Source organism: Pangasianodon hypophthalmus, chromosome 13 (assembly GCF_027358585.1).
Source record: "Pangasianodon hypophthalmus isolate fPanHyp1 chromosome 13, fPanHyp1.pri, whole genome shotgun sequence".
Taxonomy (NCBI): domain Eukaryota; kingdom Metazoa; phylum Chordata; class Actinopteri; order Siluriformes; family Pangasiidae; genus Pangasianodon; species Pangasianodon hypophthalmus.
This window is the reverse complement of record NC_069722.1, coordinates 745,764-766,095: the sequence shown is the minus strand read 5'-3', so window position 1 is coordinate 766,095 and position 20,332 is coordinate 745,764. Positions and strand designations below refer to the sequence as shown.

Below are 20,332 nucleotides of genomic sequence, written 5' to 3'. Positions count from 1 at the left end.
TAATTATCATGGCAGGTGTGCAAGGAGGAAACCTTTGCTGTCTAAGAAAAACATCAGGGCAAGACTGAAGTTTGCCAAAGAACACATAGACAAAGACCGAGACTTCTGGAATAATGTGCTTTGGACAGATGAGTCTAAAACTGAATTATTTGGACACCATAACAGAGGGCATGTTTGGCGTAAACCAAATACAGCATTTCAGCAGAAGAACCTCATACCATGGAGGTGGAAGTGTTATGGTTTGGGGAAGCTTTGCTGCAGCAGGATCTGGCCAGATCACCATCAGAGAATCCACTATGGATTCTACATTGTATCAGAAGGTGCTTGAGGAACATGTGAGACCATCTGTCCAAAATTGAAGCTGAAGCGGAACTGCAACATGACAACGACCCAAAACATACCAGTAAATCCACCAAGGACTGGCTGAAACGTGAAAAATGGAGAGTTCTGGAAAGGCCAAGTCAAAGCCCAGATCTAAATCCTATTGAGATCCTGTGGGGGGATTTGAAACGCACTGTGCGTGTGAGAAACCCCTCAAACATCACACAGCTGAAAGAATTCTGCACTGAGGAGTGGGGAAACGTTCTCCCAGTCGATGTCAGAAACTGGTAGAAGGCTACAAGAAACGTCTCACTGAGGTTATTTCAGCCAAAGGGGGAAACGCTAGCTATTAGGGCATGGGGTGTCCTAACGTTCTCCTCAGTTGAAATACTCATTTTTGTTGATTTCTTTTGTTTAATGAGTGAAAACAAAGTGATTTTTTGTTGTGTACATGCAATTACATCACTTTCATCTACAGGTACAAATTAAAACAAGATCAGAAATTGACATTTCTGAATAAAGAACTGAATATTTAACGGGGTGTCCTAATTTTTTCATATATACACACACACACACACACACACACACACACACACACACACACACACACACCAATCAATTTATCAATCTTTTAGTAAAGTTGTGTGTAAATGTTTGCGTAAACCGAACCGAACTAAAAGCTTCCACTGGATTTACAAACGTTTCAGAAACGCTGATTTTCTTCGTGCTCGTGTACTCAAAGCTCGCTCCTGACACGCCTCATTTACACGTAGCGACGCCCACAAAACTCCATAAAAGGTAAAAAGGTAAAGCGCACAGACAGCTGGGAGCACGAAATGAGCGATCAGGGTGAAGACTGAAAAACAGAAGTGGAAGTTATTTTGACTCACTTCTATGCCAATAAATACATTTGAAAATATTTAATATTAGTAATAATAAGCGAGCGCTAAATCCTCCGTCAGCTGAGGCGTTTGTTTACGGCTTACGGCTCTGCGCAGACAGAGCGGCTCGTCCTCCGCTTATACACCGCTGTTTCTTTATCATAACTGAATGATTAGTTTTATTTGTCTCAGTGTAAAGGTTTGTATTGATTAGCTTTCTTTCTTTATTTTTATATTCTTTAATTAAAGCCAATAAAATAAAGCGTCTGGTTTTGAGTAAATGTCGTGGATGGAGCTCTGAGTCCCTGAGCGAGTGAACTAGCATGAGGACGTGTTTCTGATCGAGACTCTAAAGCTCTTCTATCAGTCGCTCTGGATAAGGGCGTCTGCTAAACGCTGCAAACGTCATAAACACAAACAGTTTAAACTCCACAGAATGTTCCAGAGAGAAAAGTGCAGTAATCCCTGCAGATTATAGGATCTGAAGTCCATCAGGTCGAGGTTTACGTCAGTTATTCTTCTTATGAGTAAATTTACACACACTCAGGAGCACGAGTAGGATACGAACCTTTTATTGAATTTCTTATAGAAACGATCGTAGGAAGGATTTACGAATAAATCCCTTCATATCCAGCTTGATATATGAGGCCCATTATTTCTATATAAAAAGTGTGTGTGTGTTAAATATAAACAGATATTGTGAAATATGAAGGTTATGAATGAGAGTTTTTGCCGTGGTGTAAGATGGAGAGTGAAGAGCACTGATCATGTTGATTATTTCTTGTCCGTGTGAATTCAGGTGGAAAAGAAAATGAACGCTGGATAAGAAACAGGCTCTATTTCCATTTTTCCTGGACAATAAACTTCTGAAATGAATAACGTTAATTGTTCCAGTGAGTAAATTACCAACAAACAAAACAGAGGAGTCTGATGTAAGCCATCCATCATTATATTTCAGCAAATATATCTCATTATATTCATTAAACACTTTGGTGCTTAAAAATAGCGGGTTTAAGGTTATAAAATGAAGCGGTGATAAACACTTACTGAAGTTTTAACTTAGAGGTAAATACACAACACACACTGAAGTCATTATTTCATTCATTTAAAATAAAATAAAAAAAAAGAATGATGCATTTTAGATTTATAAAAATAAACACTATGGTTTGGGTTCAGCCATTCCACTTAAACAGCTGTTTATCTGAAATCCTTCCTAATAGCGTTTGATTTATCGAGCATGGCAGTAAACGATGGGGATTAATTCATTAAATACACCAGATCAGCTGTTTATCAGCAAACCTTATTAAACACCTGATAGTTGATTTGTTTCCCGTTTGAGCACCGCTGCTGCTTTATGATGACTGTTAGATAGAGAGAGTGTTGGGCGCGGCTCCAGAGTGCGAGATGGTGTAATCGGCCGTGTCCGTGCCGCAGGTCAGTATTACAGCGTGGGTCCACTGAACACGGTCACTACCTACCCAACATCACTGCTGTGAGAGCCACACTGAGCACCACCAGGCTGTGAGCCGCACGCTGACAGGCGCGATCCAGCAGCTGGGCGTCCGGCACCGTGGAGCGGATCAGGCCCGCGAAGCTCGACACTCTGGCGTACACGCCGGGTCTGTTCTTCTGAGCGCATCCCAGTCCGAAACTCACGACGCCCGCCTGGATCCACGTGCCGTTCCCGACGGAACAGACGAGGGGTCCGCCAGAGTCCCCCTGAGAGAGGAAACATCTTCAGTTTAACACTAAGATCTGAGTGCTGATGTACGCTTTAACTGTATCACCTGTTACAGGTGACGTAAGCTCCAAAGTGTCTCCACACCTGGAACAAAGCGAGTTCAGCTGTCTTTTAAGAGTACGTATTAATTCCAATAAAATCTTGGCCAAATTCTAGAACAGACGATGAAGATTCTCTAACGATAGACCTGCGATTAAAGAACATTACTTTCTCATCTTCTGCTCACGTCATCGATCAGCGTGATCCGGAGAGTCGCGCGTGTAAAAACACGAGCTCGCGTAAACGCAAGTATTCTTCAAAGTGAGCTTGAGGTAATAAGGAGATTTTTTTTCTGTCCGTTTGCACGTTTCTCCATCGCCACTATCGTACGTGTAGCTGTGCTGTGAGTTTGCCGTCCTCCTATTGGTGGATTTTAGTCGAAGCAGCGCTCGCACTCTCTCACACTGACACAACTTTGTCGTCGGCCATCTTTGGTCAGAGTGGTACTCGATCGGCTGATTTTGACTCATGAAACAAACAAAGAATTAATATTTTTTTCTTACGATGTGCAATTTTTTGTCTGTCACAAACAGGCTTTAGGAAACCTGTGATTTGGGAAAATTCCCTACAATGGATCTGAATAATTTCTTTATTTTATCCTTTAAATTTTCTGGCCTTTAAATAAGCTCTGCCCCCAGTTGGACCAGAGCTATTAAGCCCTGTCTCCTTTCTGAAAAGGAAGCTAGTGTGTTTACATGCGCAGTAATAACACAATGATTTGCTGATTGCTACAGTTACTAAGTGGTCGTGTAAACATCATACTAATATGAGCTTAGGATGATCAGATTTCAGGGATTTTTGCTCAGTAATCAAATTATTCTGCAGAGCCACACTGTCACTCTGCCATCTCTCATTTTTCCACTACTCACGTGCACTAACAATGGAAGAAACAAAACTAGTCTTTGTTTTTTGGATCATAACATAAGCTGGAAGTTTATATTACTGCAATTTGCAACCATAAAAAGTCCAAAATAAATATTTACCAATAAAGTGACAAACGTTCATTAACCAGTAACCTCCAAACAAATGACAAAAAATAAATTAAAAATACAGCATGTGGATAAAATTCAGTTAAAATATTGTGATGATCAACAGATTTCTTAAGTGTTGATGGAATTGTTGCCAAAATCAGACTTGTGTTGTTGTCAGATAATTGTGGACGTGTAAACACACTCAGGGTTTTCGCTGCAGCTGTAATTCTCCTCTCAGGCAGCAGAGGGCTCTCTACATTACACACTGCTCCTTTAACACTTTAGTGCAGGTGTTTAGAGGTGAGTGTTTGTGGTTGCTACCTGACACGAGTCCTTGCCCCCCTCCTGGTATCCAGCACAGATCATGTCTGACAGGATGGACACCTTGTCCAAGTTATACGAGTCCATCTGGTACATGGAGTTGCAGGAATCTTGGTCAATAATGGGCACTCCGACTTCCCGTAGCGTCCCGACTCCAGACAGCGAGACTGCAGAGGGAAGAACGGCGTTGTACTGTCACACTTCCAGCACTGAAAAGGATCACTATTAGGCACGCTTCACTTCACTGGGTTAAAGCGTTTCAGTCACGTGATTTTCCTGACAGGGTCGCCGTCTGAATTTCTCCGCGCAACATGAACGTGAGAGATGTCTATAATTCCTCGTCTTACTGCAGAACAAAATAAACAGTACTCTGATAAAGCAGATAAAGTAGACTGTGATTTATGATCATGTGATCAGTGATATACAGTTGAGGTCAAAAGTTTACATCCCCCTTTCAGAAAACGCTCACTGATGCTCCAGAAGGAAAAAACATGCATTAAGTGCTGGGGGGTGAAAACTTTTTGAATTTGAAGATCAGGGTAAATTTAACTTATTTTGTCTTCTGGGAAACATGTAACTATCTTCTGTGGCCTCTGAAGGGCAGTACTAAATGAAAAAATACAATATTTAGGCAAAATAAGAAAAATGTAGACATCTCCGTTCGGTTCAAAAGTTTTCACCCCCCTGGCTCTTAATGCATGGTTTTTCCTTCTGGAGCATCAGTGAGCGTTTGAACCTTCTGTAATAGTTGCATACGAGTCCCTCAGTTGTCCTCAGTGTGAAAAGATGGATCTCAGAATCATACAGTCATTGTTGGAAAGGGTTCAAATACACAAAAATGCTGGAAAACCAAAGAATTTGTGGGACCTGAAGGATTTTTCTGAAGAACAGCAGGCAGTTTAACTGTTCAGGACAAACAAGGGACTCATGAACAACTATCAGTAAACAAAAAAACACAGCTGTGGATCATTCAGGTAACAACACAGTATTAAGAATCAAGGGGATGTAAACTTTTGAACGGGGTCATTTTTATAAATTCAACTATTATTTTCTCTTGTGGACGATATGTAAACATCTTTTATGTGAAATATCTTATTCAGGTCAGCACTAAATAAACAATAACATGCATTTTGTATGATCTCTCTTATTTTGGTAAAATAATAAAGATTTTGCAGATTCTGAAAGGGGGATGTAAACTTTTGACCTCAACTGCTTTGAACTTTTGAACTCCTCATAGACGCCCCATCTCCCTGTTCTGGAGAGCCTCAAAGCGTTTAAGAGCACGGAAGCTGAGAGAGTCTTCAGGGTAATCCATCCATATCAGCTAACTAGCTAACTTTTGTTAACGTTAGCACTACTTGCTGCTGAGATAAACTTCCCAGCTGTCCCATAATGTAGCTAGCTAGCTAACACAGCTACGAGGCGGCATGACGAGGAGGTCCTGCTGCACTGCTGCTTTGTTGAAGATGTAGTGTATGAAGTTTACAGTCTACTTAATAAAGCAGAGACACAATTGAGGCACCTATTCGCTCCTCAAAATGGCCGCCATTATACAGCGTGGCGTCACATGAAACTCAGCTTTCACCAAAATTCACAGTTCATGTGACAGAACGCTGGTTTTGATTTTGACCACATGTGCAAACTGCATTAGAATAACCTTACAGAGGTGTTTGTGATAATTGCGGCATCTGTCTCGACGTGACTCAAAACCGTGATTAGCGTTCTTACTAATTAGGATACGAATAAGGATGGTAGAAAATCTCTGATTAATTAACGCATCGTTATTTTATTGTTAGATGAATTGTAGTTCCACTCTGTCGCTGGTCTAATCCTGCTTCTCAGTGTTATTTCTGAGAATTTCCAGAGCTGGGAGTTAGAGGACACGGGAGCAGGTGAGATTAAAGTATTAAATCTTTTCACAAACGTGTGTATTACTGATATCCACATTACTGATATTATTCATGTTGGGCCTGAATAGACTTTTCACACCTTGGTGTTAAACACTTAAGCAGGTATTTAAATACCTGTGCACATCTCTAATCTATTCCATCACACTTCCTACGCTCTCTTAAAGGTCTCAAATGACCCAAAAACCTTGTGTTTTCGGTCACGGCTCAGTGAAATCTCAGCTAACCGGAGTGACGAGTTCATGAAAACCGATACTGCTGTTTGTTTATCTAGCTGAGCGCTCATCCTGCCGCGTCATGACCTTCAGGTGAAGTGCGCTCTGCTGTACCTGTTCAGTCGACCCTATTTTTCTGCACTCACCTCCCTCCTGTGTGTCCCCCCAGCCTGTGACGTAGCACATGGTTCCAGCGTAGAACTGGAAGTCGGCGTTGGGAAGACACACGGGCTGGATGTGGGACGTCCAGGCGAGCGGCGAGCTCAGCTCTACGAGTGCCACGTCTCTGCCCTCCTGAGGGGTCGAGTACCCGTGTGCCACCACCACCCTCTTCACTTCTCTCGACGTCTCAAACTGGTTAGTGCCGTCGAGCTGATAGCGACCCATGTAGAGATGGTATGAGGACACATCTGATGGGCTAAAGGAGAAAAACAGGGGGGTGATAACCAGATGTGGAAATGTGGAAAAAATATCATATAAAATTTCGAGATAATACGTGTCATGATACGTGATCGGTATTTATTGCACCTACGCTGGCAGTCATAAGTTTACACATGCGGAATCTGCAAAAGGTTAATAATTAAAAAAATAAGAGGGATCATAATAATTGCATGCTGTTTTTTATTTAGTTCTGCCCTGAATAATCATAATCATAATTTCACACAGCAGATGTTTGCATCTCGTCCACAAGACACAATAATAACTGAATCTACACACAGGAACCAGTTCAGAAGTTTCCATTCGCTCGATTCTTAATCCTGTGTGTGTTTCCTGATGATCAGAGACTGTTTTTATGTTTTGTGAAAGTTGTTCATGAGTCTCTTGTTTTTGTCCTGAGCAGTTAAACTGCACACTGTTCTTCAGTAAAATCCTCCAGCTCCTGCACCTTCTCTGCTTTTCCACCATCTTCTGCGTATCTGACTCCTTTCCATCAGCAGCTCTATGATGCTGAGATCCATCTTTTCACACTGAGGACAGCTGAGCGACTCGAACACGACTATTACAGAAGCTGCAAACGTTCACTGAAGCTCAAGAAAGAAACACGATACGATCTAAAGGGTAGTACTAAATAAAAAAATAGGATCTCTAAACAAAATAATACCTCTCCCTCTCTCTCTCTCTCTCTCTCTCTCACTCACTCTCTCACTACACAGGCTACTCCTGAGATACCAGTGATCCTGACTCCTTCTGCTCTCCAGACCTGCCTGATCCATCCTGATCCTGATACCCTACATCTAGTTGGAGTTCTCCTGAAAATCACTTGCTCCTGCTGAGGATGTTGTCCAACACGCACAGCCTAAAGATCACCATGAGATTACTGTAGATGATTCCACGTAGGAACCATAAAGATGGTTGTGGATGTTCTTCCTTGGATAGACTTAGGACTGGAATCTCTAAGAACCGTTTGCACTCGAGTCTCCATCATTGAACAGTTAATAACGTCAGTTTGATACAATAGACTTTAATTTAAAACTGTAATGAATGACACAGTTAGCACTTCTGACACAGTTAGGGATAAAGTTATAAAGTTAAACTCTATATCTGGATTTCTTTGTGAAAATGTTCTTTGTTAAAGCGCTATAGAAACTGAACTGAATTGAATTGAATGGTGCAGGTGGAACAAGAGCTTTACTGTAACTCGAGCAGCTATAGACCATTAAGCACTAAGGGCTTACTTGGGAAAACAGTGTGCCGCAGACAGAACCCAGTCACTGGAGATGATGGATCCTCCACAGACATGGCCGCTTGTTCCCATCTGGATGTCCACTTGCCACGGCCACGCCCCGTCTCGCGCCTCACTGCCTCCTACGATCCGAGTTCCCACAAGAGGCCTTCCGCATTCTGCGGATCAGTCAACACGTGCGTATCGGATTTCAGACAGTCAACAGGGTCATGCAAAAAAAAAAAAAAAAAAAAAAAAAAAAATCCTTTTCTCAGTTCTCGGAGCGCTCAGGGAGCTGCATCCGAGAGAGATCCAAACACTAAACTACACTCAGAGTGAGAGAAAAGAGAATAAAATTACCTTGAGCGTCACATGTTGGGATGAGCCACACACCTGTATGATCGAGAGAACGACTGTGAGAACCAGAGTAACACAAACCATACGATAAAATGTTTGCACTATGTGCAGATAAAGAAAATGAACAAATATGCAACAAAAATGCATCCTGCAATCCTTTTTTTATTAAGATATTATACATTTTTAATTGGCTTATATCACAGGATTCAAGTAAACAGAACATTTTTGCAGATTATTGCAACTAACTACAGAGTGTAGACTATAACATGTGGAGCGTATGTTGTAAATAATAACAAATACAATATGAAGTATATGTAATTTTACTCTCATTGGCTCCTGCATTTTCAGACACGCTGTAGAGTATAAGAGTATATATTTATCACAGGATCTTTAGCAAAAAAAAATAGCAAAATGACATTTTTGCCGTTCTTCCATCGGTGTACATCGAACAGATATGTGCAAAAGTTTAGACCCCTTGCGTTTTCTGATGAAAAAGGAAATCTATGTGTGTTTTTCAAACAATACAATGAAAACACTACAATATATTACAACTAAGAGGATCCAAAAGCTGTTTGGAGAAAATAAAAAAACTTGTGCAAGTTATTATGATGATTTTATATTTAAAAAAATAAAGTGCCAGGAGGAAACCTGAAGAATTCAACAGGTTCACATTCAGAAATATCATTTTAATTGTTGCATGATTCATGTCTTTTATTTCAGGATCATTTTTGTTATTTGTGATAATTAAAGAAAGATACAGTACTGTGCAAAAGTTTTAGGCACCTTATTTTTACTACAAACTTTGTTATAGATGTTTATTTTCTGACTTCTGCATTATTGATTCAGTACAAAACCATTTTAGATTCCAAACATTAGTTTTCCAGCACAAAATGAAACGTTACAGAAAAATGTTTGTACGTCAGTAAAGAAAGCAGCAGATTCCATAAGAGACACTTTTCAGATAAAAACATAATGAAGGCTGCTGGGTTTCGCTGCAGAAATAAGAAGCGAGTCGACAGTCAAAGTCTCCAGAAGAACTGTGGCTGCTTCTGCAAGATGCTCAGTAACACTTCCAGCTCATTTCCTTATAAAACTGCACACACTGCACCTCAGATACTGCTTTATTTATTTAAAGCGAAGGATCGTCACATTAAATACTGACTTTGTTTCATTTATTACTGTTTACTGCTCTTTATAGGATTTTTTTAAAAATGTAGAAACATTTAGTTTCATTAGTTTTGAAGGCATCTTTGCTCTACAGCATTTCTTTTCTTTGCATGTACTGTGTGTATAAAAGTGCAAAACTTCTCTGAGTTGGTTTCAGAAAAAGGGTGTAAACATTTGTTCTCTTTGGCTTTTATTCATTCATACTATTCAGTGAGTCTCTTTTAAAATACAGAACAAAGCAAAACAAAGTAAAATAAAACACTGAGAGGCCTGTAAATCCTGCTGTGGGTAAATCAATAATTCACCTGAGGTGAGCATCATGAGGAGCAGCTCCATCCCAAAATTCCTCATTCTGTGGGGAAAATACAGCGCTGTGTAAATATTTTTGGGATTAAAACTACTTTAGGTAATGCCTAGTTACACCAGGATCGTTGAAATTATATATTTAATTAAGATATTGTTTAGAAACAGCGAATGAATCCATACTGTTACCTGATGATGTGTAGCATGAAGCTAATCCAGAGCGACCGTTAATTCCGTTATTGATTGAAACGCACGCGGATTAAAAATGAATAAAAATTTGAATTCCTTTCTCCTCACGCGCGTTTAAACTAAACATTCAAATTCCTCAGAGTTTGTTGTCTAGTCGACAGTTTGTTCATTCCTTTGCACTAATATAATATAAATCACATATAATTCCATCCAAAACAGTAAGAAAGTTTTAATAAGAAAGTTAACAGCACGAGAGGGAAAAAAAAACAGGCGCGATGCGGACAGCAGAGATTCCTGTATGGCACCTGGGTGGCTGCACCTGTCTCCAACAGCCAATCAGAGCTCGCCACGTCACTCAGCTCCCAATGGCGCCATTGTTCTCCTTCAGCTACTAAAGCCCAGTTTCTATACTAACATCAAAGGAGCATTGTGTAGGAGAAACCCCCAAAATACCGCAACCTGATCCCACCTTTAGGGCGTCACACCTGTTAGAGTTCAGTATTCACCTGGGAAATGATCATTTTATTCATATAGGAGCATTTTTTTATATTTAAATGTAAACATTTGACCAGCGTTAAGGTTGTTCGCCCTCCAGCCGGACGGGTCGCCTTCCAGCCAGCGTTCACTCACCTGTCACCTGAGCGAAAGGTAATTCCATATGCTCACATCAATCATTCATGCGTTCGGATTTGTGCTGGACATTAAACCATACTTCATTCTCAGGAATAAAGAAAAAACCAGAGGAATAGAAGACAAAATAAAAGGTACAAGCCTCATTTAGTTATTTATTCATTTATTTAAGAAAAAGCAATGTACAGTCTTACAGCGTCCCTCTTTAACTAACACTTCAACAGAATGTGAGTTTATTTATCAGCGTCCGTCTGTTTCCACGTCCCTCACGTTCCTCGCTCTCCTCACGTTCCTCATGCTCCTCACGTTCCTCGCTCTCCTCACGTTCCTCGCTCTCCTCACGTTCCTTGCTCTCCTCACGCTCCTCACTCTCCTCACGTTCCTCATGCTCCTCACGTTCCTCATTTCTTGGAGAACTTGCCCTGCTTGTGTTTAGGTGGAGCCCATTTCAGACACAGCGTGTCCACTGTGGAGAGAACGGAATAAATAAGGGCAAGGTCACTGAAGGAGGATCTGCTTCAGAGACACGTGCAGGAGAAACTGAAATCTAACACAGCGAAACAACAACAACAACAACAACAACAACGAATCCAACTAGGAGAGAAAGGAAAGAACGCCGAGAAAGAGAAGAGAAGAATTTAGGATACGTAACATCAAATACGCCTCTTCAATTTCAGCCATTTTTAAGCACATTCAAAGCAACGTAAATCCCAGACTGTGGATTAGAATAAGTAACTAACAGTGTTGAAACGTGAAGTTGATTATTTTCCTATAACAGCACGTCCCCAAGTGTTTTATTCCTCTTACACCACAGCAAATTGACCAACAATTACAACTTTCTTTCCTTCTTTACACAGTTCTGTGCAAAAGTCTTAGACACATGTAAAGAAATGCTGTAGAGTAAAGACGCCTTCAGAAATAATGAAACTAAATGTTTCTACATTTAAAAAATCCTATAAAGAGCAGTAAACAGTAATAAATGAAACAAAGTCAGTATTTAATGTGACGATCCTTCGCTTTAAATAAATAAAGCAGTATCTGAGGTGCAGTGTGTGCAGTTTTATAAGGAAATGAGCTGGAAGTGTTACTGAGCATCTTGCAGAAGCAGCCACAGTTCTTCTGGAGACTTTGACTGTCGACTCGCTTCTTATTTCTGCAGCGAAACCCAGCAGCCTTCATTATGTTTTTATCTGAAAAGTGTCTCTTATGGAATCTGCTGCTTTCTTTACTGACATACAAACATTTTTCTGTAACGTTTCATTTTGTTTCTGGAAAACTAATGTTTGGAATCTAAAATGTTTTTGTACTGAATCAATAATGTAGAAGTCAGAAAATAAACATCTATAACAAAGTTTGTACTTAAAAAAAAAAAAAAAGGGGGGGGGGGGCAAGACTTTTGCACAGTACTGTATATATATACACACACACACGAAGTCATATTTTATCCACTTATAGTTACATGCAATGCTGTGGAACATCCGTGAAACAAGTTCTCGCTTACGTTATAGCAGCTATAAACACTCATTCCCTCACCAGCCTTTTTATCTCATAAATAAATAAATAAATAAATAAAATCGCAGCTTGTTATATCACGTTTCCGAGAAACCACGAAGAAGCGTAAACTCCTCTGTCCTGAAGATGTCAGAAAACCTAAAGTTACAGCTTCACCTCTGACTGTTACAAAGCGCTGACACTGGAGACTCCTTCCATAAACGTTACATAAACGTACAATCTCCTTACAGTAAACTTCACCATATTAACGTTTACGCACGTCTTTTATTATCCGGTTATCATGAGCGGAGCTTCCGCTGTAGCACCCGTCCCTGTGAACGAGCCGTTACTATGGAAACGATAACGTATTAGAACGATTATGAATAAACCTGCACTACTGCCAGAGCTGCTGTCTTAGAGAATTAATCAACGCCTGAGCCGAGGACGCTGCTCGTACCTGTGATGGGAGGTTTCTTGTACTGAGCGCTCTTCAGGTGTTCCTCCACCAGTTTGGGCGTGACGCAGATCACGTGTTGACCTTTCCAGTACTTGACCATGTTGAGCGACTGCAGCGTGCTGATGATGTCACTCTGTGTGATGCTGGTCATTTGGCTGTAGATGGAACAGAAGCTTCCTGTCATCTTTGTTTTAACGTAGAGGTATGTGACGGTGGATCTCCGTCCTCACAGGTGTACAGGCGTACCTGAGATCTTTAATGGACAATGTTCCTCTGAAGTCTCGCAGGATCTCCAGCAGAACCCAAGACCAGTAGCTCCTGTAGCTCAGCTTCCCCAGATCGGACAGAGGCTTCTCTGGAGAACCCACCGTACTCTCTAACTTAGACAACTCATAACCTCACACACACACACACACACACGCTTTTATTAATGTCTGAAACGTCACTTTTACGTTATTAGTGCAAAAGTTATGGCGCCCCAATGAGGTGGCAGAGAGTCAGTGCATGATGATGTTCAGTGAGCACATGACAGACACGAGAAACATACAGAATGTAAATAATAAAAACAGATGAAATGCAGAAACGGTCCGGAGCTGAAACCTACTGAACGCGATGAGAAATTTGCCGTATCCTCTGCGCTGGTACGGAGGAAGTGTGAGGATGCACGCTACGTTATTCCCATCCGGAGACTCCTTCTCCTGGATTCATTTTCATTAAAGAACACACACAAGAGTGTAAGATGAAGCTCACAACAAACAGATCTCTCTCTCTCTCTGTCTCTCTCTCTCTCTCTGTCTCTCTCTCTGTCTCTCTCTCTGTCTCTCTCTCTCTCTCTGTCTCTCTCTCTGTCTCTCTCTCTGTCTCTCTCTCTGTCTCTCTGTACACTCACTCTCTCTCTCTCTCTCTCTGTACACTCACTCTCTCTCTCTCTCTGTCTCTCTCTCTGTCTCTCTCTCTGTCTCTCTCTCTGTCTCTCTCTGTGTCTCTCTCTCAGTTCAGTTTTCAGTTTAAGTTCTTGTTACAAATATTTGTACATTCGTATTGCCAAAGCAATGCTGCGTTGCTGCATATAATTAAAAACAGTGCAAAATAATATAAAGAAAATAACAAACCAAATAGTAATTGAATTAGAATGAAATACAATAGAGCATCAGTGAAGTGTCTCTCTCTGTGTCTCTCTCCTTCCCTGTCTCTCTCTCTGTGTCTCTCTCTCTCTCTGTCTCTCTCTCTCTCTCTCTCTGTCTCTCCGTCTCTCTCTCCCTGTCTCTCTCTCTGTCTCTCCGTCTCTCTCTCCCTGTCTCTCTCCCTGTCTCTCTCCCTGTCTCTCTCCCTGTCTCTCTCTGTCTCTCCCTGTCTCTCTGACTCTCTCCCTGTCTCTCTCGCTCTCCCTGTCTCTCTCGCTCTCCCTGTCTCTCTCTCTCCCTGTCTCTCTGACTCTCTCTCTCTCCCTGTCTCTCCCTCTGTCTCTCTCTCTCTCCCTGTCTCTCTGACTCTCTCCCTGTCTCTCTCTCTCTCCCTGTCTCTCTCGCTCTCCCTGTCTCTCTCGCTCTCCCTGTCTCTCTCGCTCTCTCCCTCTCCCTGTCTCTCTCTCCCTGTCTCTCAGACTCTCTCTCTCCCTCTCCCTGTCTCTCTGTCTCTCTCTCTCTCTCTCTCCCTCTCCCTCCCTCGAGACCCCTCGGTGTTTCCTGACCTTGGAGAAGTAGCCGACGATGTGCGCCCCCTGTCTGTTCACCTCGGTGAGGATGTAGAAGATAAAGGGCTCCACGTCGAAGTAAAGCGTCTTGTGATCGAGGAACAGCTTAGCGAGCAGACACAGGTTCTGACAGTAGATCTACAACCAGAATCAGAAAACTTCACAACTCCAGCTTTAGGGAATTTAAAATGAAAAATCAGAGACGCTGCTGCTCACTTTCACACGCCAGCTGCGTGGCTAATAAACGTTTACTGCAGGTTTATTTAAAATACTTATAGTTTTTAATCCTGGCTTTTACAGATTTTATATTTATTATTCATTATGTGACATTTCACCATTTTTGATGGAGTTTATTTATATAAACTCAATAAATTTTTCCTTTTTTTAAAAAATACTTCTTTATTTTGTGTAGTAAATTTTGTGTGTAAGATGCGATATAAATCCAGTTTATTTATTTATTTAATTTATTTATTTATCGTTTACAGGAACTACATCTGAGAACAGATTAACCCTCAGATACAGCAGCTGTAACTGCGATAACAAGACTCATGTTTTATATTAATTATATGGTTATTTATGTGAAAAATATATCATTAATAATTTAATTTCGTTATATTTAATTTTTCTATTTTGTAGAAAAAAAGCCAAGAAAATGTAGTTTTCTGTGTTTCTATTTAAATACTTTGTTTACTTTTTTTTTTACAACACATGGTGAGTTTATTCACGCCCATTAAAATAACGTTTTATTTTAATGTTTAATCATTTTAATGATTATTAAAAACGTGCCTCAGTAACTACGTGCACATTTCTACAAACATTTCTGAGTTTTTTCTTCTTCACAGTTTACAGAACTGACAAAATCACACATTTGAGATTAACAGTTTTTGGATGTTAAATTTAAAGCTAAAAGTTAAAGCTGAGGCTAAAACCGAGTTTAAAGCCGAGGACAAGGCTGAGCTTAAAGCCAAGCTTAAGGCCGAGTCTAAGGCCAGGGTTAAAGCCAAGTTTAAAGCCGGGTTTAAAGCTGAGTCTAAGGTCAAGTTTAAAGCTATGGTTAAAGCAGAGCTTAAAGCCGAGTTTAAAGACAATCTTAAGGCCAAGTCTAAGGCCAAGCTTAACTGCAGGATAAACTGACCTTATGGTCTCGTCCGTCCACCTCGTACACTGAGATGTTCCCCCTGCGGTAAATCTCCTTCCCTGGAGGCTGCCGCCACTGACACTGAGTCTGAGACACAACGAGGGACAAAAACACGCTACCGTGAAACACGCTACCGAAAAAAACCACGCTAACGAAAAATAAAAGTTACGAATAAACCAATGAACAAAACTAGAACTGCAACAAAAATGCATTACAGCGATGAATAGCAAAAATTAAGTTACTCAACTATTCAAATAAATAAATAAAATTGGAAATGGAAATAATCACTAGATAGATAGATAGATAAATAAATGTTATTGAAATGGAAAATAATGATTATAGTATTTGTTTCCCTAAATAAATAAAAAATTACATAGTTATTATTATTAGAAAAGAACATAATCATTAGATTATTTAAACATGAATAAATAAGTGAAAAAATAAATGTTAGCTTATTTGAATATTGAAAAAACTTAAGTTATTGGAAGAGAGAATAATTGTTAGATTAAAAAAAAATGAATAAATATATTTTTTTAAATAACAGAAAAGTAATGAGTAGATTAATCGATTATCAGAAAAACGGGTTATTTGTATATTAAAACACTGACTCGTTGCGGCTCGTAACCAGACGAATCCACAGCGCCCCCCTGTGGTGTAATAACTAAACTACCACATTCCACTCAGGTGTGAACTGACCAGGTGATATCTGAAGGTCTTCTCATACTTCATGTACTTGAGACAGTATTCACAGATCCACAGCTTGGGCTGCTTCCCGTAATCATCGGGGAACGGAGAGAAGTACCAGGCATCGATCTCGAAGTTCCCGATCTGGATCTTATCCACGTATTTCACTTTGGTGATCTGGAGGGAAAGAAGTTTCAACACACAGGCTGAGAGGAAAATCACGTAATCCTCATCATCGACTCCTGGATAAAGCGGATTATTCAGTAGCTACAGCGAAATGAAAAATTAAAGTTTCTCTCTCACCGCTTCGTGTTCCTTCTCCAGCGCTGCTGTCGTCGGGTCCATCTCCGCGTACGTCTGAAATACACGACACACAACACATGATGTGTATATAAAATACAACGTTTATAAATCATTAGACATGGTGTTAAAAAAGGTCATAAGTTTCCATACGCCTTGCAGAATCTGCAAAATGTTAATTAAAAAAAAAAAAAAGAAAAGATCATAATAATTGCATTGTGTTTTTATTTAGTTCTGCCCTGAATAAACTACTTCACACAGCAGATGTTTCCATCTCGTCCACAAGACACAATAATAACTGAATCTACACACAGGAACCAGTTCAGAAGTTTCCATTCGCTCGATTCTTAATCCTGTGTGTGTTTCCTGATGATCAGAGACTGTTTTTATGTTTTGTGAAAGTTGTTCATGAGTCTCTTGTTTGTCCTGAGCAGTTAAACTGCACACTGTTCTTCAGTAAAATCCTCCAGCTCCTGCACCTTCTCTGCTTTTCCAGCGTCTTCTGCGTATCTGACTCCTTTCCATCAGCAGCTCTATGATGCTGAGATCCATCTTTTCACACTGAGGACAGCTGAGGGACTCGAACACGACTATTACAGAAGCTGCAAACGTTCACTGAAGCTCAAGAAGGAAACACGATGCGTTAAGAGCATTAAGGGCGCGTAAACTTTTGAACAGGATGATCAGTGTACGTTGTTATTATTTTGTCTTCTGGGAAACGTAAATATCTCATGTAGCTTCTGAAGGGCAGGACTAAATGAAAAAATAAGATCTTTAAACAAAATAATAACAATTTACACCATCCGTTCGTCCCGTTCAAAAGTTTACACGCCCCCCGGCTCTTAACGCATCGTGTTTCCTTCTTGAGCATCAGTGAATATTTAGAGCTTTTGATCCCTATTATTATTATTATTATTATTTTAAAAACTTATTAACACTCTGCAGATTCTACAAGACGTACGTAAGCTCATGACCCCAGCTGTACACACTGTGAATAAAAACGTTAAACGGAGCTCAGTTTTTGCGGTACCTTCTGAACATGGTTGATCTCGTCGTGTTTGCGTTTCTGGTTGCGAGTGATCTTCCTCTCCGGCTGGTCCCCGAGCTCTCCTCCTCCTTCCTCCACACTCTTCCTCACCGCATCCTTCACCGTTTTGGTCAGCGCCAGGCGACCCTTTCCAACCCACTCGTCCAGACGTCTGTTAACTGCACACGGCGAAGGAGAAAAGACAAACGTTCAGACTGTGCACGATTTGTCTGCGCTAATCACTAAAAATATAATTATCTACTAGAAGACAACGTGAAGCAAATCAGCAATGACGCGTCAAACCTCGCACTTTTCCCAAGCCAATCATATTCAGAGGGTTAAAACCAAAGTCCCGCCTACTAGGGCAGAGCGATACGACCAAAACAAGACAGTTCTACGATACACGATGATACGCATCGCGATATTTACATTTGTTAGCAAATTTTCAGGAATGTTTCATTTAAAAAAAATAAAGATGAGCTCAGTAATATTTTATTTAACATCTACAATGTTGAAAAGGAAGAAAAAACATTTTAAAAAATGTATAAACAGATACTGCAACATCTCCAAAATAAGTAAGTAAATAAATAAAAATGTTTATTGTTATTGGAAGAAGGAATAATCAGTTTATTATTCATTCATCAACATCGCAGAAAAGCGTATTGTGACATTTATCACAATATCAGTGTTGTATTGTTTCTCTCAGGAACATGTCGCTGATGAAGAAAAAACGAGTTTCAAAGAAGCAGGTCTTCGTTCATCGTTCTCGTAACTTTCACCATAACACAGAATAAAAAGCTTGAAGATGAGCAAAAAACTGAGACTTAAAGACATTAAAGGAGGAGCTAAAGAAGCAGACAGTCGGCTCTCAGTTACAAAGGGAACAGTGGGTGTTTATTTATTAATTAATTTATTAACTGTTACCAAACTATCCATTTAAATTTGGGGCGTTTCTGTGGTACTTCTTTAAGTGCTTTCTACTCACCATCTTATCAGGTCAGGACCAGGTTTAAAAAACAAAAACAAAACCACTTTCTGTCCCACATGAACACTTCAGTTGTACTGAATATTTATCAGTTCACTTACATCCAACATAATGCACATAGAACTCCTCCCTGCCCTCCTGCTCATTCAGCCTGGACTGGATCACTTCTGCTGAATCTACTCGAGAGAGAGAGAGAGAGAGAGAGAGATGGAGAGGGAGGGATGGACAGGGAGAGAGAGAGAGAGAGGGATGGAGAGGGAGGGATGGACAGGGAGAGAGAGAGAGAGAGGGATGGAGAGAGAGAGAGAGAGAGAGAGAGATGGAGAGGGAGGGATGGACAGGGAGAGAGAGAGAGAGAGGGATGGAGAGGGAGGGATGGACAGGGAGAGAGAGAGAGAGAGGGATGGAGAGGGAGAGAGAGAGAGAGAGAGAGAGAGAAGGAGGGAGAGAGAGAGAAAGAGAGAGGGAGAGAGAGATGGAGAGAGAAGGAGAGAAGTAGAGGGAGAGGGTGTGAGAGAGAGAGAGAGAGAGAGAGAGAGAGAGGGAAAGAAACAGGAAGAGGGAGAGGAAGAGAGAGAGGGATGGAGAGAGAGAAGGAGAGAAGTAGAGGGAGCAGGGGAGAGAGGGATGGAGAGAGAGAGGAATGTAGAGGGAGATATTTAGTGAATTAAATGGATCACTGGACAGATTTAGGGATGTAATGAACAGACCTACAAACCTAAAATGTGTGACAACAACAACAAATAATAATAATAATAATAATAATAATAACAATAATCCACAGTAATGGTGAATTAAGTTGTTATAATTGAATATTTCTGACTCACGCCATGTTTTATCTGCGCGCTGACAGAGGTAAGTCTCTCCTATTTCCACCGACACCTCCTGCTCCCTGCCGCCAGCCAGCGACGCTCCTTCCCCGGCGCGCGGATTACTCGAGCCCGCGGCTTCTCTGCGCCGATCCGCGGCCTCCGCCTCGTCCTCCTCCGCGCCGCTGCCGTTGGATGAAAAAGTCGCTCGGTTCGCCGTCTCGACGTCTCCTCGGTCTTTCGCGGGATGCCCGGGGTCTATCTCCATCTCCATTCGCTCTCCTCGCCCGCGGTTGTTCAGCGTGTTCACGGCGTTAGTCAGAAGTCTGCTGGACGAACTGCGCTCTCTTCTAGACATTAGAGCCGATTTGAAAACATTGCGCAGCGCCCAGTAGCTCTGAGCATGCGCAGTGCGGCGGTGGGCGGGGCTAAAGAACGCACTCGCGGCTCTTTGAATCGAACGTTGAGAATCGACTCACGCATTCGACTCATCTATTCGTTAGTGTAAATAGTGAGTCGTGTGTTTGACTCGCGGTGCGTCAGGAAGGATCCGTGGGCATATCTTATAAAATATGCAACCCAGATCTAATCTTAATGCGCGAACAAAAAGATAATTCACTAATCAGTATATCGCAAACAGGAAAATGAGCCGCTCGGGAGTCAAAGGAGTCGACTCTTAGTTGTGAGCCGAGTCAAATGATCTGACTCACTGGACAGAGGGAGCTCATATTGCTGCTGAAAGTTTTACTTTTCACACAGACTTAAAAGTTTTTTAATTTATTTTCTTGTTAGAGCAAATCTTCTTTACGGATAATTTTCAGACCTCAGGACTTTTTACAGATTGATTTTTAAACTTTTTTAGACTTTCTATGTTCCGTTTTCTTGATATGAACTATTGTTTTAAGTCTATATTATTTTACCCGACATGTTTTCTGTATTTTAGACTTTTTCACATCTAAAAAGTGAGAATAACTGAACAGGAACCCTGAGGAATGAGGGTTTTTTGTGCATGTGTGTGTTCTGCTGCGTGCCGAACAGAAATA

At 41.0% G+C, this 20,332-nt stretch overlaps 2 protein-coding genes across 2 annotated transcripts; both read right to left on the bottom strand.

The window, feature by feature from the left end:
* Positions 1 to 972: 972 nt before the first annotated feature.
* Positions 973 to 10,378, bottom strand: si:dkey-16l2.17 (serine protease 27). The gene is made up of 7 exons (XM_034309754.2): positions 10,076 to 10,378; positions 9,889 to 9,935; positions 8,420 to 8,452; positions 8,073 to 8,238; positions 6,543 to 6,814; positions 4,275 to 4,441; positions 973 to 2,921 (listed from the first exon to the last, which is right to left on the bottom strand). The coding sequence occupies exons 1-7, from the start codon at positions 10,090 to 10,092 to the stop codon at positions 2,673 to 2,675; spliced, it is 951 nt and encodes a 316-aa protein (XP_034165645.2). The 5' UTR covers positions 10,093 to 10,378; the 3' UTR covers positions 973 to 2,672.
* Positions 10,379 to 10,851: 473 nt separating this feature from the next.
* kat8 (K(lysine) acetyltransferase 8) lies at positions 10,852 to 19,710 on the bottom strand. The gene is made up of 11 exons (XM_034309733.2): positions 19,308 to 19,710; positions 18,582 to 18,656; positions 17,499 to 17,674; positions 16,472 to 16,525; positions 16,181 to 16,345; positions 15,482 to 15,571; positions 14,344 to 14,484; positions 13,258 to 13,351; positions 12,900 to 13,050; positions 12,654 to 12,808; positions 10,852 to 11,171 (listed from the first exon to the last, which is right to left on the bottom strand). Exons 1-11 carry the CDS (start codon positions 19,645 to 19,647, stop codon positions 11,107 to 11,109), a joined length of 1,506 nt encoding a protein of 501 aa, XP_034165624.2. The 5' UTR covers positions 19,648 to 19,710; the 3' UTR covers positions 10,852 to 11,106.
* Positions 19,711 to 20,332: the final 622 nt, after the last annotated feature.

Bases quoted from the DNA above. Each gene is read 5' to 3' on its own strand.
- si:dkey-16l2.17 (XM_034309754.2), bottom strand. The intron at 8,453-9,888 runs GTGAATTATTGA...TCGATCATACAG, and splicing joins CCTCATGATGCTCACCTCAG to GTGTGTGGCTCATCCCAACA. The intron at 2,922-4,274 runs GTAGCAACCACA...TTCCTCTCTCAG, and splicing joins GGGGCAAGGACTCGTGTCAG to GGGGACTCTGGCGGACCCCT.
- kat8 (XM_034309733.2), bottom strand. From the start codon at position 19,647: ATGTCTAGAAGAGAGCGCAGTTCGTCCAGCAGACTTCTGACTAACGCC. The intron at 15,572-16,180 runs GTCAGTTCACAC...GTTGTGTCTCAG, and splicing joins AGACCTTCAGATATCACCTG to ACTCAGTGTCAGTGGCGGCA. The intron at 11,172-12,653 runs GTACGAGCAGCG...TTCTCTCCACAG, and splicing joins CAAGAAACCTCCCATCACAG to TGGACACGCTGTGTCTGAAA.